The following is an 18,707-nucleotide window of genomic DNA, read 5'->3' on the forward strand; positions in this document are numbered from 1 at the left end:
TTCATAATCAATATATATATATATATATACACACACTCACATACACACACACACGCACACGCACATACACACATATTTATATCACTAGATGATCACATAATTCATGTAGGTATGTATTAATTATATGTTAACATCGTTATAAATGTCGAAAAAGTCTAAACTACGTACGCGTGTTTCACTTCGCTAGTCTAGTATGGCGTACTAATTGGCTAATGTTAAGTCCAGCAGTACGTAATGACAAAAAATTTCGAAGTGTAGGTAAGAGTATACTAAAATTCAAAAGATACTATTCGCAGGTACAGCAGTCAATATATAAAGGACATATAAATATATTGTATATGTATATGTATAAAGAGAGATAATCATATTTGCAAGTACACACATAACATACAAAAATAAGATTCACTCTCGTACTATCTACCGACTAATCTACTGCTCTAAAGAGAATTGATCTATTTTTCTATAAATCGGCGACATTGAAGGAACGATTAGATTTTTGTCGGTCCTTTAAGGACGCCCATTGACTACTTTCTCTATAACCACTTAAGTTCAACTTAGACGACACTCAAGAAACATTTTTTTATACCTAAGATACTTATTGCGAAACGGTCGATGTGTTTCTATTTTTATTCGAATTTGTGTTTATAGCCTAAGCATCGGCTAAGATAGCCAACTTCCTAAAATATTATTATAGAAAACAATGATAGATTAAAATATCTATTCTCAATGTTGAAAGCTTTTCACCGTGACGATCTCAGAAATAAGTAATCAATATCGTTGGCTATCTTAACACGATCTAAATTAATTACTGCGAACGTTAATTACAAAGGTTAGTCGGATAATAATTTTCTTTTACTACTGATTGTTTCTAATTGGAAACTATGTAAATTTGTTTAGCTCGAGTTATCTAATTTCTCTACGCTCTTACTTATACCACTCCGGAATGACGATCATCGACCTAGATTAACATCGTTCTATTTTTGTCTTTGTTTTGAATGAAATATCCATCTATCGATATTTGTTGAACGAAAGGTCGATGAACTTTCATCATTCCGTGGTGATTATTGTTCTAGGAGTTTACTATGGATGTAACATTAAAAACCACTTTATGTACGACGACGTTATCTAAGAGACAGTAGGTTTAGGTAGATGGTAGATTACTCGCCCCTAGGTGATACTGCATCTTCGGGGTAGTCTTCATCATCGGTCTCGGCAACAGCCCGTCTTGGCTTGTGTCCCCTCCTATTTTACTTTGCGTAACTCAACTCGAAATTCGTTTATCGTATTTCTTTTGTGTATACGAACTGGCATAGAGATAGACCCATAGCCCGTAAGAAACGACTTTCGAAATTCAATGAAGCGACTCACGTTGTGAGAATAAAGACATGTTCGTCCAAGCGGAAAGATTTTATAAAAGGAAATAAAAATTGACTACTGACGAGGAAAAAGAAATTCTAAAAGAAAGAAAGAAAAAAGACACGCTGTACGTTGGACAGATGGTGCGCTAACGACGAAAAGTATCTTCCGCAGAGTAATCGTGAAAGACGAGGCTATGGGTTACGTAAAAATGAAAGAAATAAGAAAAAAAAAAAAAAAAGAGAGAGAGAAAAAGACAGGAACGCTTCTTCACGTTTTAACCGACTTCAGTTTTCACTAGAACTACGCGCATTCTCAGAAAAACGCGAAAGCATGCAGAACGCTCGTTCATCAAAAAACAAGTTATAGTTTGAAAACGTACGAATTTTTGAAATTTCTGAAAAAAGATACGAGAGTACGCGTAGCGAAGGACAAACCGGTGAGTATTGTATTTTTTCCATCGATGGAAAGTCCTTTCCGCGTATTGCACGATCGTTCGAATCGGAAAAGGATCTGGAAGTTCTTTTGCTTTCTTTCTATGCTACGTATTATACAGACGCAGAAAAATCTTTCGATTTACGCCCCTTCAAACGGGTCTAATAAAAGACGTTGGGCTAAGTTCTAGTGAAAACTAATAATAGCATTAGGCTGAAGTACTCATACGAATAATAAAAGTGGAAGTTCTGGAAGTAACTAGTTACTATGAGCTAGGCAGTCATCCAACACGAGTACGAGATACGGGTTTTCTGTTTTGCGTGTACGTGTGTATGGTTTCGTGTGGTTTTGTGTACATATTCACAAAGTAATCAATCTCTCTCATTACGTTACTTGTGTGCTATTCTAGATACTAGAAAGAAGAGACATACGATATTTATATATGTAAGTAGACTTGTTTTCAATAAAAGGTATTATTTGGGATACTTTCTGTGATATAAATGCGAAAAAATATTTCGGAGAAACTTAATAACGTGTTTATCGTCTTATTTTTATTGCTGACCTCGTTTAATGATCGAATTTTTAGCAAGCATCGAAGAAGCGAAAAGTATCGGCTTTCAATTATTATTCGTCGAATATGAAAATTTCCAGTTCGATTAAAACATCCCAATAAGCTTCGTTATTTATATTGAATAAAGATTCTAGAATATAGCTACCTAGAACAATAGGGTATGTATAGGGTATGTAAAAAGGTGGATAGAAGAAATACCCAAAGAATCTACAGAATTTCACAAGCCTACAACCCTTAAATCGCTTCTTCGATACTTACCCTGTACGAACCGTAACCCTTGCCTGAAACATTAATTATCTTCGTAATTAAAACTCCGTCCGGTCAAGTATCGCGCGCGATCGTAACTCTTGAACGGACGGGATTATGCATCGCGAAAGTGGAAAAATCGATCTGCCCGTTTCTCGAGTGATTTCATTTATTATGTTTTCCTAATTGATTGCGCGACGTACAAGAGTCCGATAATGACACTCCAATAGTTATGTTCCATATTTTCAACAAAAAAAACATCTATATAAAGTCTACGAATTAAAAACGGAATTATTACGTATTATAAAATATTTTACATTATCATTTTTTCAGAAGCCAGATCTAAAAATGTGAGAAAGCGATCTATGAAGAATGATAAGATTTTAACGATATTTCTAGAAAGACTCGAGCGAGAAACGATATTTTATTTATACGGCAAAAAATTCATCTGAAAATCCAATCACATTAAACAAGTAGAACAGCGACTTCGATAAAGATAAAACGATTCGTCAAAGGACGAACGATCTTACGAGGCTAACGTTTACTCAGTGTAATTACTTGCTCACGTATTTCCGAGTCCATCAGCTGCATATGCATTTTCTGTGCTTTCATCTTTTCTTTTTTTTTTCTCTTCGCGCGAGTTGACAGTATCGCTAACGTACGTTTGATTTTCATCAAGGTAATGATAAACCGCTCGGGAGGAACAACGAACAAAATGGATGCACAACTAACATTCGACGTTCTGTATCCTAGGCATTCCATAAGAGAATATTACATATAATATTATTATATTATTATATATATTTATACATAGGTATATATATATATATTAAAAATTTAATAAAATACTATCGTCAACAATGCTTGAGCTATGGGTACCTAAGATAACTAATTGGCAACAATGGCAAACGACTCGTATCCAATCAATTAAGTACGTATATAAGGTAGAACGTGTAAAGGTTGATATTTGTTCATATATGTATGTGTTAATTTGTCAAGTGTGTTGCCCTTAATTCTGTCAAACATTCATCAAGGCAGAACGATCGAATGATATTGTGTTCTCGAGAAAATTCGCGATTAATAAGTATTTGTAAACAATAGTAGACAAATTTAACCGAATTTAAAGACCAAAGTAATGAGCATCATTTTTCATGTAGGATACATTATTTTGCGATCGATAAGAGAGTCTGCAGCGATAATAAGAAAAACTTTGGATTTGAATTATTTAAAATTACTGAATAGTGAAAAGTGTATTTCGATAATAGTATAACAAAGTTTCAGATACAACAAAATTTCAGATACAAAGAAGATGGAACGAATCAAAGTAGAAAGTTTACTATCAATTTACTTAGGAAGAAACTGCATGCACCTCTTACTACTTGTTCGCGAAACAACGACTTCCGGTATTTTGGGTGCGTGTTCTTCGAGTACGAAAATGGTGACTGGCAATCCTGATGCGATGGCATTTGGGATACCCTGTGTTAACTGTGTGTATATGCATGGAAAGTGGGTACGTACTACGTACTACGGATTACGGTTACCGTCAACACGAGCGAGAACACGAGAACTTGGTGGAACAACCTGGCACTTTGGGGTTGAAGCTTACCGGTGCAACCCCCGCTGGGGCTCACGGACACTCGGCCCACCCTTGGCCCCACCGCGCGGTACACAACCGCTCCTACCCAACAAGAGATATCACCAATCTTACATAATGTACACTTCTTTTATCTTTCAACAAGATTATAACTTTAAAATATTTAACCGATAAATACTTTATACAGGAAGCGAGGAAATAAAGGAATATATAAACTGTCCTAAAATTACATAGCGAAATATAAAAACGATATACCTCGTACTACGATCTACGATATAGTATAACTTATTGTTTTCTTCGAGTGACTCGTTTTTGTGATTTGATCAGTTAATAAAATTGTTTGTTCTTTTTCTTGACGTGTACGCGATTTTTATTATTTTAGAACAGTTTCCTATTCCTGTGATAATGATATTTGGAAATTGTGAGTACGATCTCATTTGTTTAGTGTGTTTGTTATTGTTGGTAAGAGAAGAGCAGACAATTGAGCAGATTTTTTCGTTTTCTTTCATATCATACCGATCGTGCTGTGACACCTAGCTCATAATAACTATTTTTGACTGAAAAATTCCATTGTATACTTCGTACCGGAAGAATTCGATTACTTTTTTCTATTCTTTTTTTTTGTTTTTGTAACTGTAGTAAAAGAAAAGAATTTCAGAACTATCAAGTTCTTACTCTATCGATCGTTGTCATTCTTCCAGCACAAGAAATCATGGAAGTTTTATCTCCTCTTAATATAGTTCTTTCTCGTTTGCGTGGTTTTTTTATTTATTACAGACATTCATTATTTATAATTCTTAGTCATTATAATAATAGAGCTTCAGCAAATCATTACACTGTGTCGTTAATATGTACGCACATGTAAATAAACTTATTCTCTCATTTAGCTCCAGGATGATTTCCGATGGACATCAAGTATTATGTTATCGAGTACCCATTAAACGTTTACAAAACTTTCGCGATTGCACGTTTTGTTCTTTTTTTTTGTTATTATTTGTTTCCCTTTTAATCTTATTTTCGTCATCTAGTTGGTAATCATAAATTCATGATAAATCGCCCAAACTTTTACCGATCATCCGATAAATTAATAATTACATGCCGAAGTTATTCTTTTCGCCAACGCATTTAAAACGAATGCTACGTATCGTGAGAAATATGTATATATATGTGAATTACGATACATTATCATTTAAGACTCTCTGTATGAGAAAACTCGAAGTCATTACCTGAGAAAATTGTATAAACAACCGAGAAAAATCCGAATAAATGCGCGAACTGACATGTTATCGATATAATTTTTCTGAGACCGAAAGTATAATCGGAAGTATAAGTTTTGACGTAATATGTGAGATACAATTATAATTACAATTATCGATAGATATTAAAAAAGAGTAAATACGTATGCGTGCACGAAAATCTTGACAAATTTATCAGCTTCGACGTCTTTCAATCGGAAAAAATATAAGTATACAAATAATCGATTATTTGCAAAACTTTAAAAGACTTGCAAATGTAATACAAACATTGCGTTATTATCTTGGACGGTATATAGTAAATACATATATATATCCAACGTTTTCTGTTTATCGCTTAATTTAGCCGCAGTGATTGATAAAAAAGAGAAGAGTTCTTCGAGTATTCTTGGAAAGTCAGAATTTGCTAATCGCATTGGTGAATAAAGAATAACGTCGCGTAAATCACTAAAAATGGAAAAAAGTCGATCGGTAAAGTTGATTCGTTACTTTGGGCAATATATTTATCCAATCCCACGCGCGATCACAGCGATATAACAACAATCTTACGAATAGCAACAATCAGACCATAGCTCGATAACGTTAACCGCGCCGTTAATTTTATGTTACATGCCAACAAAATATATCGATAAATATATGGTGATAAAGAGCTTCTTCGATAAGGATCATTTGCAAACGTAAAAAAGAAACAGAGAGTAAGTTTTGGAATAAACTGGAATAAACTTGTGCTGCGCATGATAAATATACCATGCTATTATTATATTATTACGATGATTAGTGACGTAATTTCTTTCTTACGGTGACGTTAACGCGAACGAACTATAGCTGCGCATAAAAGTATCAATAATATCGTTTTTTTAAGCATCAAGTGTTATTAACAAATGTAGAAGCTCAGGACAGATATGCGGCCTCTTGACTTCTGCATACTCTCCCTGCGACATAATAATCGTCTTGCGCAATTCTTAGTTATTTCTTTTTTTTTTTATCGTTTTCCTTTTCTTATTGTTTTTCTTCGAGCTGACCTTCGCTCTAGCGAAATAATTCATTTAAGCGATTGTAATTTGATAGCTGCTTCGAATGAATTTTTTGTTTGATATAATATTCTTAGCTTCATGGAGGGGATAAGGACGGACAACACGGTCGTCGTCCTTTGTTATTACACAAGTAATTCGACGTGACCTTTAAAGTTAATTATATTTCAAAACACTTGATCTCTTCTGTTGGGAGATCGCCTCGGTCACTCTTTCAAAAATGACAACTCGAAAATAGAACAGAAATCGAATCACAGCTTTTTGTGAATGCATGATATGCCATAACGGGAAAGAGAGGGTTGAATGTGTTTGGAAACGAATATGATTCGTAAGAAGGATGCAAACAAGAGCGAGGTGAACACTTTTTCTCTGTAGCATAAAACGGATGTACATTTTTTCTCTCGGATTATCGAAGTTTCTTCGACATCGAGATTAAAATATAGCAGAATGTTCTTGCTCTTTCGTTTCCTCGGTATGTATCACAGGATAACAGAGGAGAGAAATGTCGGATATTGGACAGGCATTTATAGCTAAGAGAACATAGCTAAGAGAAGAACGTGTCAGAAAAAGCACAATTTCTGCCAATGATCTTTGGGCGGTTCGTTTCAATACAATTATTTATCTCTTTCTACGAGGTTTGGTACTCTCTTTCTTACATTTTTACTTTCGCCTAATCTGGCGGATGTCTTACTTTATGGTTAGTATTATTTAATTTGCTTTGGATTAAAGACGGATGTGTCCGGACATCGACATCCTGACGATCCTTTTGAAAATTTTCGAAATTTCTGTCGAACTCATTCGACGTTCGCGTTTGCTACGACATTTCATGTACATTCGTACGACAGATTTTATATGTATCTTAATTCAAAGAGAAAAGATAAGATTTTTTTCAAATTCAATGAAAGATTTTGCTTATTAAACCAGAGAACGAAAACGAATAAATCTCGGTAATAGTAAATATGTACATGTATACGTCCATGTTCTATCCAGTCAATATAATGTAACTATACTAATAATTCAACCTTATCGATTGAACTTACGAACTTGGTAAAATTCAACTGAATTCAACTCGCTAAAATCCTAATGGCAAACTGTCAGAAACGCATTCATGGTCGACTTATTAGGCATCGGCAGGATGCTTCGGTTCAAACACACAGAAACGCCTCTATCATTTATATCTAGACGACCTACGCTAAATGTTTTCGATTAAGGTGTTTAGCTTATAGAGATTACATAGAACGTGACTACATTTCAACCACTACAAAGATCAACGTCTACAAGAGAAAGAGAGAAATAGATAAAAGGGGTGATAAAAGGAGTAGTGTCACGGAAAAATAGAATAAGAAACGTCATTGGTTTCTTCAATCATATTTTTTTTCGTTTTTAACAACGGATGGATGGAACATGTGTGGAAGGGAGTTTAAAGGAAGACGTGGAGAACGAGTTATTCGTATAGGATGATATAAGGACCGTGATCAGGTTGTGTACAATTATTATTTAAAGTTTAAATCTTCTCTATGTGGAATTCTTTTGCGGAAACTGGCTTCTCAACTTTATGGCATTATCTTCGCAAAAACAACTACCTTTGAAACCTACTACAAATCTATTGTTGTATGTGCTTAGCAGATTTATATTTTCTTGCTACTTTTCCTCCCCTCACACACGCACAACGATGAAGGTTAAGAATGTTTTCGATACAAGTTTCCGCTATGCTTTCTATAGAAGATAATAGATATTGAATAACAAATGGCTGCTGGCAAGGCCGCCGTGATTTGACGTACCTAATTCGATCGAGCTTTTCTCATTGATCGAACGAGATTGATGAAAATAGAGAGATGTCTGCGTATCGCCTCTGGGATACGGCATTTTGATGAAATAACGTTGTTAAATTTGCGCCCGAATATGTTTTCTGGACGTTTAAATAAAAATAATGAGGTTTTTTCTTTAACAGACGTGCCGGGTGCCATATAAAAATGTTTAAATCTAAGCATTAATTAACAGAAACTGCGTTTTTTCGCAAATGCAAATTAATGCGATTAATCCTTCCGCGTCGCTTTTAATTCAAAAGAGAGTGCGTAGCCTTGCCAGTGGGCATACTAGATTCGGACGTGCATTTCCTTTACTATTCACTTTTTCACTTCTCTCAACATGGTAATGTAGCCAATATTGTATGTGCATACATACATCTAAAGGAGAGAAAGAGAGAGAAAGGGAAATAGGAAGACGAACAGAACGACGAGAGAAAGAGCGAGCATCAAGTTTTCAGTACGTTTCCTTTCCGAACAAGAACGCTCTACGTGTATTTTCATACCACTTTCTCTCAATTTCTTTTTGTTCTAGTGTAATTTAGTGTGTAGTTTTTATCTTTATTTTATTTATTTTTATTTCTTTTTATTTTTGTAATTTTTATTTTTTTTTTTATTTTGCATTTCTCCCACTCAATATCTTCGACGAGCACAAAGATGCCTTCAGAAATATTCGCTGCAAAGCTTCGCTTTACACAAATTTTCTTTTTCAAAGATATTCCTTTTCAAGTTTAATTTGTGTAGGTGTAATTACATATACGTGCGATGCATGTACACATGTGCATTTTTGCATGTGTGTGTGTGTGTGTGTGTGTGTGTGTGTGTGTGTGAGAGAGAGATTACTTTTGTTGCGTACGCGTGTGCCGAATTTTTTTTTTTTTTTTACACTTATTTGATGTTATGGCAATACCTAATGGAATGGGGGTAGAGGCAGTCGACGCTTTGCTTGACGAAGGACCACTGAGTTTGCCAGCCATGCGTCTGTGAACATTTTCGTAACTTCCGGTCAAGAGATCTACGTAAGAACTGGACGTTTCATTTTAAATTGAATGTTAAATATTTCTCCTATGTAGAAAAATCAAATAACAGAAAAGATATCTCTCAATTACGTTTTCAATTATAACGTCCAGCGTTGGGGAAGCTCACACTTTGTTGTGTTTATTCGAGATAATTTTTTTGGATCTGTTTTTATACATTACGTTTCTTTTCTTTGTTATTCTACACTTACCCAACACTGTCTCGATAAACAGAATCGATAACAGAATTTCGAGTTATGTAAAGCTTGCTTTAAAGTCGTACGACACTAGATGTAGCGATGGACGAAGATATACCTGAACTCGTGGATCCAAAATCTAGCAGATAATAAGTAATACGAGTTGATCCATCTCCACTATGTTTGTCACCGGACTATTTTGGCAAGCTCTGACTTCAAGTTTCAATCATTTTCATAGGGAACATATCGGAACGTGAAGAGCATTTGTATTGACCGTATTTAAAACAGAAGACAAAAGTACTCAAAACAATCGATTACTCGTGATTGATATATTTGAATAATTTTACACGGGTGATTTGGTCGCTTATAGGACACCCCTTTCTCTTTTCGTTTATATTACTTTTCATATTAATATCTTCATTATGTACAATATTTGTGATAAATTTTGTTCGTAGTTTGGCATTTATCTAGATTCATCTTTTCTTTTTTCTCTTCTCCCTTAAGAATATACCTTCCTAGTAAATGGACGTTTTAGCATACATCGAAGAAGGAAAAAACGAACCGTAAAAACGGATCGGAGCAAAACGGCGAATAAATGTAAATTGGAACAAGTCCAATGAAAAAAAAAAGAACGTGATCCATACGATTGAAGAAAGTCCGTGAAAACGAGCGGGGCGTAAGATAACAATAGAATATTTTACGATTCAGTGAACAATCGTATTATTCCATAAAAAAAGAGTGTTAAACGAAACGGTGAAATATATTTACGTAACTATGCCAGAGTATATATATATATATATATATATATATATATATATATTCGTTTGCGTTTATCAATTTTTGAATAAACCGTGAATCTTCGCGAGCGCACGTTTCTTCTGGATTTTCTATCGATCAAATTTGTTTATCGATTAAAAAGTTTTATCACATCACGGTCACTTCCAACGATGCCAATTTTACCTATTATCGAAAATATCCGCAAAGTGGCACGAACAGAATTAAAAATCATTTATGATCTAGTTTAATAATGTAATAGCCATGAACGGTAGAACGGATGTCGCGCGTTACCTTATAGCTCGTTATTCAAATATTTAACACATTTGATGAATCATCATTGTAAAAGTGAATAGCGTTTAATCAATAGGACATACCAATTTCAACAAATATGAACAATATCAATATTAAATTTACATTCTCTTCATTGTATACATATATGTATAATCTTCAATTTGTTATTTATAATTAATGTGGGTGTGTGTGGGCGCGCGTGCGTATGTGTATGGGCTCGTGCTTATGTGCGCGCGCGCGTGTACATAAGTCTGTATATGTATATTCATGGACATATGCGAGCGTATATGAAAATTAGCCGTGGTGCGAAAATGAACCGTCAGCCATTTATTCATTAATTAACGCATCAACGATCTAAATGAGTTTTCTCAAAGAAGAAAACATTGCTGACCCTTTCACCTATCAGGATAAAATTCATAATCATAGGCACGTATATTCCGCATCGAAAAGCTGTACAATATGGTATGTACAGAAATATCGCGAGGGACACGCTTTCATCTAGACACGTTCAATGTTATTGCGTTCTTACTCGCATTTCCGTCAACATATCTACCGCGTATCGTTCGTTGACAACTATAGCGTACGCGGAGACAGTGAATTCGAAGATGAAAGAAATATCACGACCTGTATAAAACGTGCTTCTGTACGCGATTATCCTACCCAAGGGGGACAAAATTACTTCCATTATGGAATAAAATAGAAAATATTTAAATTATATTAAGGTAAGAAGAAAATTTTGTTGGAAGCGTTGTTAAAATTTGCACATTTTCCAGCTAGACTATACTCGAAGAGGAATAAAACCAACGAAGAAAAGGATGAATAATTCGAATGTGGAAATAATCAAGAAAAACGAGAGATTACGAATGGAGAGAGATCACGAGTGTTAGTAAAAAGAAAGAAAGAGAAGGAGAGTGAATCGAGACTAGCTCGGGGGCAACGAAGAGGTACAATAACCCTTGGCACCCTTCATCCTACCCCATTTCTTCTTCCTTCCTTCCCTCTTTTTCTATTTTTCTTTCAGACCACCATTCCATGGTAACGGAAACCGACGATTTATTGCATGGCGCAACGAGCGCGCACGGTAACACGTTACGGTAATGACTATGAAATACGATGGTGCACTTCTTTTACCAAAGTTCGTACCACCAGCCCTTTTCGGGGTTGCAACCACCCATCGAGTTCTTTTATGCTTCGAATCATCCCCACAAGACTCATCGTCCTTCATCCTTTCTGATAAGCGACCACACCGTTTCTCGTTTTGAGTTCTTAATGCGGGTGCGTTGTAAAAGCCGAAGTTGAAATTTTCCCGTTTCGTTCGAACGTATTTCTAGTTCTTTTACTCAAAATATATATGGTACAAAGCGGTTTTGTAAAAACACGCGCATCGAAAGTTGAAAAACAGCACCGCGAGCCGACATCGACCGATTAATTTCTCGAGCCACGCAAGAACGTGCCGATTGTTTTGCCCGACAGGCTTTTCAATTTGCAAAGAGAACGCGAATAAATATCGGTACGCTCGGACTGTCTCAAACAAAATAGAAGGTTTCGATTGGTTAGGCTAGTTCTTCGTAAAACATTTTATATCGATTGCAATTCGAACTTTTCTCTCTCTTTCTCTCTTTGTTTTGTTCCTTCCCTTTTTTTAGATTCCTTTTTATTAGCACGAGAGACATGTCGAACATGATAGCTTTCGGTTCGCTTTTGTTCGCGTGAATCCGATCGCATATAGAGAGAGGCAATAAATTTTAACGTGTTCTATAAACACGCAGAAATAAACGTTCGTCGTTGGACATCGAACGCGCAACGGTGATACGAGAAGACACATCCGAGTGAAAAGGTAATTTCACGACCATTGTCACGCTCTACGAATTGTACGAATTTGTTTTCTTAGAAAAGTTATGATCGATCGAACTTAATTTCTTGCTTCTGGTATATCGAGAAAGAATAAAAAGAGCTAGTATGAAAAATCAAGAAAATTAGACAAGAGTAAGGAATTTTAGTAGTATACGTATACTATGTGAACGAGTTTATCGAATCGATGGCAAGGAAATTAAAAAATGAGGAGATTCTTTCGAATCCTCGCTCAGATCCTGGCACTATCGGAAGGGGCGTCAAGGACTAGCTCATATCGTTTCGAAAACCGTATTTGGAAATAGATAGGGAGAAACTCGTTATCAGAATTATCATCTGAAGTCGTCGTCGTCGTCGTCGTCGTCGTCGTTGTTGTGGTCGTTACAGTGTCTATTCAAGCAGCATTATTCCGACACAAGAGGTATATGGAAAAGCTGCGTCTCGTTAGTTGTTGCAAGAGAACGCGACTGGGGTGGATAACTCCCTATCGTCTCAGGAAGATAGATTCGTTGCGATTTCAGTGTTTTGCGAGACGCTACTCGTACCGCATGAAGGAAAATAAGATAGTATCATACTCTCTCTTTCTATTCCAATTACATTCTTCATACAACCGGCATTCGCGTTTAATCAGAAGTCACGCGAGAGTCTACGTATCCTCGTACGTTATATCCTTGTCTTTCTCCCTCGATTTTACTTTTTTCTTCCTAGCCAGTCTAGTCTCGTTTTTTAATGGTTCTACGTCGTTCTCGGATTCGTTTGAGGGCTTTTCAACATTCCGGGAGCTCATTGCTCGGCAATGATTCTGTACTCTGCGGAGTAGCCGTGTAGTGACGTATCTCCGGCTGCTATGGGTGGTAGTCCCAAGGCACCTGAAAGTACCACCAACCCCCTAAGTCCCTAGTTTCCATCTTTTTATTGCTTTTCGTGCGATCGTTTCGTTTTATTATTCTGCGTTTTTCTTTTTCTTTTTTTTTCTTGGTTCAAAAAAATCTCTACGTGCAGCTTCAAGGGTAGGTAAATTTGCCATTGCTTTCTTTTATATTTCGTTTCTCACACTAACTATGTAAAAGTCTAGCCTAAGCTCGGTAGCTATTGGACGAAGCCAGTTGAATTGTGCCGGAGAAACTCCGAGTTTCGGTGCTCTCTTGATATCAAGTTCCTCCGAGCTTTAAAAGCACATTGTTGTGACGAAGATATCTATGCGCGGTACACAAAGAACGTCTCGCTAGACGAATGTTTTTCGGACGTTTGAAGATATTCGTGGACGAGTTCAATGGGATTAGTTTTTATCTAAAGAGCGATCAATCGTCGCGAACAGAATCCTCCTTCTACGGCCATGCCTCGTGAACCATATGTAGTAAGATATTGAATTTGCCAACGTGATTTCGTTACTACCTTAAAGTTGAATTATTAAAATAAATTAAATAACTTGTAGCCGGGAAAGGAAAATCGATTGTAAAGGAATCGTCGTATACACGTGAACGTGAAATGACGTTGAGTTCTTATCTGTGTGGGATGCTGGATAAAAGAGTCGGAGGGAGACGGAAGAGGCTTTCGAGGAAGAACAAACGTCCGAAAAACATTGTGCATTATTTATGAGTTTTTTTCCCACCCTTCTTCGCGCTTCGAAGATTGTCAGTGCACGATCGAAGCACTCGGAGGAACTATTGGCGGACGAGCTTGTTGTGCTTGGAAAACAGCAACACTGTCGAAGCTGCCGAAATGAAATCCTTCTTGAAATAAACAACTCCCGACTTATCGGGATAGGACGAATTTGGACAAGTAATGCTTCGATAATGAAACAAAGAACGCAAAGATATCGTACTTTCCTTTTTCTCGGATAAAACTCGCATGAGAAATCTCTGGATATATACAAGAAATGACTACGACGGCACATCGATCGCAGTTTATCCGGCACAGTCGTTGTTACTTGTTATTACTTTTTTTACAGCATGCTCAAAATACAGGGAACGATAGTTACGCGTCGTTCAGCTTGGAAGAAGTACGGGATATGAAGTCTCAAAGGCAACCAAACTTTCAGATAACTCGTCTTTTCGAGAAACTCACGCGTAGAACAAAGAAAGGTACTGGTGAGTGAAACGAAAAGAAGGATGGGAACGGAAAAATAAAGGAAAAGAAACGAATAAGAAGAAAAGAAAGAAAGAGAGAGAGAGAAATAAAGAGATAGAGAGATAGAGAGAGAGAGAGAGAGAGAGAGAGAGAGAGAGAGAGAGAAAATGAGAGAAAGAAAAAGAACAAACAAAATTGATCAGACGAAGAAAAAGAGAAGACAAACGTGTGCACAGTAGCTGGAAAGGCAACGGCCGAGTAGCGCATAAAAAAAAGTGCTACGAGGTTGGTGGATTGGAAGAAGCTTCAGTGATATTAACGTTCGAGGAGCCAACCACGTACATAGTTTTATTATTTTATTCTCTTTCTATTTTTCCCTAGATGTTTGCATTTATAAAAAATACCTGATGTAATGAAAATTATATCAAAAAGAAATATAATACGTATGCAAAATGAACTTCGATTTGTCGAACTTCTAGTCATTGAAATGATCATAAATAATATCACGAAAGAAAGAAGAAAAAAAGAATGGGGGAAAAAACGATTGAACGCAAACATAGGAAAAAGGGGAATAAAATTGCGAATTTCCAGTAGGCACGCAGGATGCTTTCCCCTCGCGATAATTCGAAAGTTTCGTAGCCAAGCCTTGACGAAGTCGACGATCGAATCGAAAAGGGGCCGATCGACGGCAATTTTAACGTCGAGTACAGTCGTAGTGACGATTCTATTTCAGGGCTCCTTCTGACGAGATGTTTCAGCATTTTCATTTTGAGTTTGAATCGAGGCCTCGAAGAGCACTTGACCCCGAAAAAAATCTGTCGACTAGCGCTCGCAATCAGCATACTTCGATTTTGATCGTCCCTGATATCGAGATAGAGACGCATACTTTTATCAAACATTTCCTATTAATCACCAAGCGTGCACACACACTATGTGGGTGTGTGTGTGTGTATAAAAGAGAGAGAGAAAGAGATAGAAAAAACGCATCTTTCTCCCGCCTATCGTTGGCAATCGATACTCTTTCTCTCTCGTTCTCTTTATTGATCGATTTTTCTATCTCTGTCTCTGTCTCTCTCTCTCTCTCTCTCTCTCTCTCTCTCTCCCCCACTCTTTTCCTATAACCTGCACTCGTTAACTCCTACTGGATATTAACAATGTCATTTTACTCTATTCTGCGTCCACGTAATTAATTTTAAATTGCGATCGATCTCATTATCTGCCCCGAGACTCCAGCCTAACTTGAGCGAAATCAATTTCAGTAATACTTGTGAAACTTTCAACGACGGTCTGATAATTTTGACGTGGCTTTAAACTCATTATTGTACTAAAAATCAGTTTTCACGCGTTGGTTCGTCCCTTTTTCGAGTATCAGAATAAAAATAAAAATCTTTCATTAGGAGTTATATAGAACAAAATAGTTACGTGTTTTTAAATGGGGGCAATCGGAGTATTCGTATTTGTTATTCGAAAATGAATCTATCGGATCTCGAATTACTTATGAAAATAATTACTTTCCCTAGGAGAATCATTGTGTTAGCACGCTTCGAAATCCATCGTGTCTTTTTAAATTCTACGTTCGGAGATTCTACGAGTACTTCATTATCGCGAAGGTCTATTGGGCGTGATAATTTTGTTGTTCATTTTCTTGTTGTTCCAAGGTAGCAATTAGAATAATAAAACATTCTTATTTTTATGAACTAGCTTCTAAAAAGTGATCTCGAACTGTCTCCTCGCACTTTCATCGATAATTATCAACGCATTATATAATTCCTAGTGATTTGTACACATTCCCATTCGTTTCTGGGTATCGCCATCATAAACAAGATACTTCCATGCAAAAACAGTGCATCGTCGTAATATCGTAGGAGTAGGTACCGACTAAAGTGACCCTGTAACATGTAAAATCTTTTCACGAAGAAGTCCAACCCAGAACGACGTCGTTATAGTCATTTCATTCATTTTTAAACAACAACAACGATTTCATTCCTAATCTATCGCGTCCAGAATCTAATTAAACGAATGGATATTGGACGACATATATTGGCGATTTTGATGCACATACTGTGCTTCTCTCTCTTTCTTCTTTGCCAAGAGAAATCTTGATTCTTTTATTTTTCATGTTCATTTTTATTAGCTAAAACGAGAATAAAATATTTTTGTGATATCACGGGTCGTTGAGCCTCGGTTTGTTTTTCTTTTTTCTATCTCAGGATAGGATATCGTCGTAAAGATCGAAAAGCTAAAACGATTTTTAAATGGCGAAGATACTTGTCAAGAGCTTCAGCCATCTTTCTCGTAAATCTCTATATACTCTATATCTCGAGGGCTTGGTTGCGTCTGGTAAGATCTATTTCCAACGATCTTTTGCTTTCGGAGAACGAAAAAGAAGAAGTAAAACACACTAGCGAGCTAGCAAGTTGGTTCGAAAATACCAGCGAGCACTTTCACAGGTACGTGCGCTGACGTACATTTCTCTTCGCACTCGTTGGAAAGTAGCTAGGTTTCTTCGAGATTAGATAATGGGAAAGCGAGATAGATAGATAGATAGATAGATAGATAGATAGATAGATAGAGAGAGAGAGAGAGAGAGAGAGAGAAAGAGAGAAAGAGAAACAACGTTCGTACTTGGCCCTAGATCCGTGTACAAGGCTCCCGGCACGATGGGTATGGGTGATGACGATAGCACGGTTAGTTTGTAGCGATGGATTAGTGTGCGCATAGCTCGAATCATTATTAAATAAATTAGTTCACAGAGGCATGGCGTTGTAGAGGTCCAAATTAGGATGGTAAAAGAGTGGTGTGGGAGTAGGCGGATTGTGGTGTGGTGCGGGCTGCGCCTGTATGAGGTTCAAGTTCAGGTTCAGAGGCGCGATGTGAGTCGCATTATGGTGGTTAAGGTGGTTAAGGCTAAGGTGGTTACCTGTTGGGTAAGGTAGTCCGAAACTAGGGTACCCAGAATAGCCGCGGCTTGCCGCGTATGCCGCGTACGCCGCTGCTGAGAAACCTGCGAACAGAAAAATCAATTTTTCTTAAACTTCTGTCCTTTTTTCATACTTGCCTAAAGTTTCTTTACTTGGTCTCTTGGAGAGATTCGGCAAAGAGGTCACGTTAAAAGCGTTCTCCATTTTTCTACCTTTCTACAAAAGTTTATGCTCTATTGTCTACGATGTGTAATAAAAAATGTATCTTTCAAATACGCCTGCAACAACGTTGCCATTCACATTATCGAAGACGTTTTAATGAAAATGTAGGCCGGATCGATGAACATTGATTTATTATTCGATCGTTCCATTACAATGCTTAACGCGCGCGCCAGATAGGTACCTATATTAATAACATTTTTTTTTCCTTTTACGATTCTAGTACGATTCGATGGTTACGTACGCAATCATTCAATCATCGTGAATGCATATCGACGTATGCATGCAAATGGAAAGCGTCCGCCCAGTTGAAACGTGATACCCGATACATATCCAGTAGATATTGAAACATGCATGGAGTGTCATCGTCGTTCATCCACATTTTACTGACGTTTACGACGTATTCTTCTCTTTATCATATTCAAAGTGTCTGATATGAAGACCTACGCGATAGAAATATAATATCTATTCTCCTACTTTTTGTATCGAATATCTGAACAGTATAAAGGTTACTAAACATCTTGCTAAAGTTACAATATCCATACGTAGGCACATATTTTCAGAATCTAGAATAAAGAGATATTTAATCGAATAGAATATTTTTAATACGTTAAAAATGTATTCAAATCACTGATACTTTTATCGAAAATATTCCGATTATATTATTTGTTATAAAGCGTAGGTATCAATGGAGTATTTATGAATTACTTAGTAAAATGAACGAATGTCTACGCTCGGTAAATTTAACGAACTTTATGGTTAACTACCTACGAGCATAAAATTAACTAAGTATTCTTCTATATTTTATACTCACCTTCTGGTATAGCTCCCACGGACCACATAAAATCTATAAGAGAAAACAAAGTCGATTATAATATCGGAACGAAATTATTAAGTGTATTTGATGTGTTTCATTTAGTCATTCTTTTCCCTTCGACTTGTTTCCAATTTTTTTTAGTACAACGTCTCTTCGACTTAACGATCGAAATTTCTGCAACCACGTGGGAAAAAAAATATTGACTTGACCGAAATAACCGAATTTAATGATATTCATCGAAAGTGGAAGTTCGTTTG

General features: G+C 36.5%; 1 protein-coding gene across 8 annotated transcripts in view; it reads right to left on the minus strand.

Annotated features, from left to right (window-relative positions):
* LOC122632890 (RNA-binding protein Musashi homolog Rbp6) overlaps positions 1–18,707 on the minus strand; it is a 583,922-nt gene that overhangs the window by 10,010 nt on the left and 555,205 nt on the right. For 7 of the 8 annotated variants that reach the window (XR_006327969.1, XM_043820192.1, XM_043820201.1 and 4 more), the window contains 2 exons: positions 18,448–18,480; positions 17,414–17,497 (listed from right to left, as the gene is read on the minus strand). Coding sequence is in view for 7 of the 8 variants with exons in the window: in XM_043820192.1 (XP_043676127.1) it covers positions 17,414–17,497; positions 18,448–18,480 (117 nt within the window). In the remaining variant the exon portion in view is untranslated. Of the gene's footprint in view, positions 1–4,214; positions 4,287–17,413; positions 17,498–18,447; positions 18,481–18,707 lie in introns of all 8 variants that reach the window. The other variant, XM_043820184.1, reaches the window with a different exon arrangement.

This window comes from Vespula pensylvanica, chromosome 1 (genome assembly GCF_014466175.1).
Source record: "Vespula pensylvanica isolate Volc-1 chromosome 1, ASM1446617v1, whole genome shotgun sequence".
Classification (NCBI taxonomy): Eukaryota; Metazoa; Arthropoda; class Insecta; order Hymenoptera; family Vespidae; genus Vespula; species Vespula pensylvanica.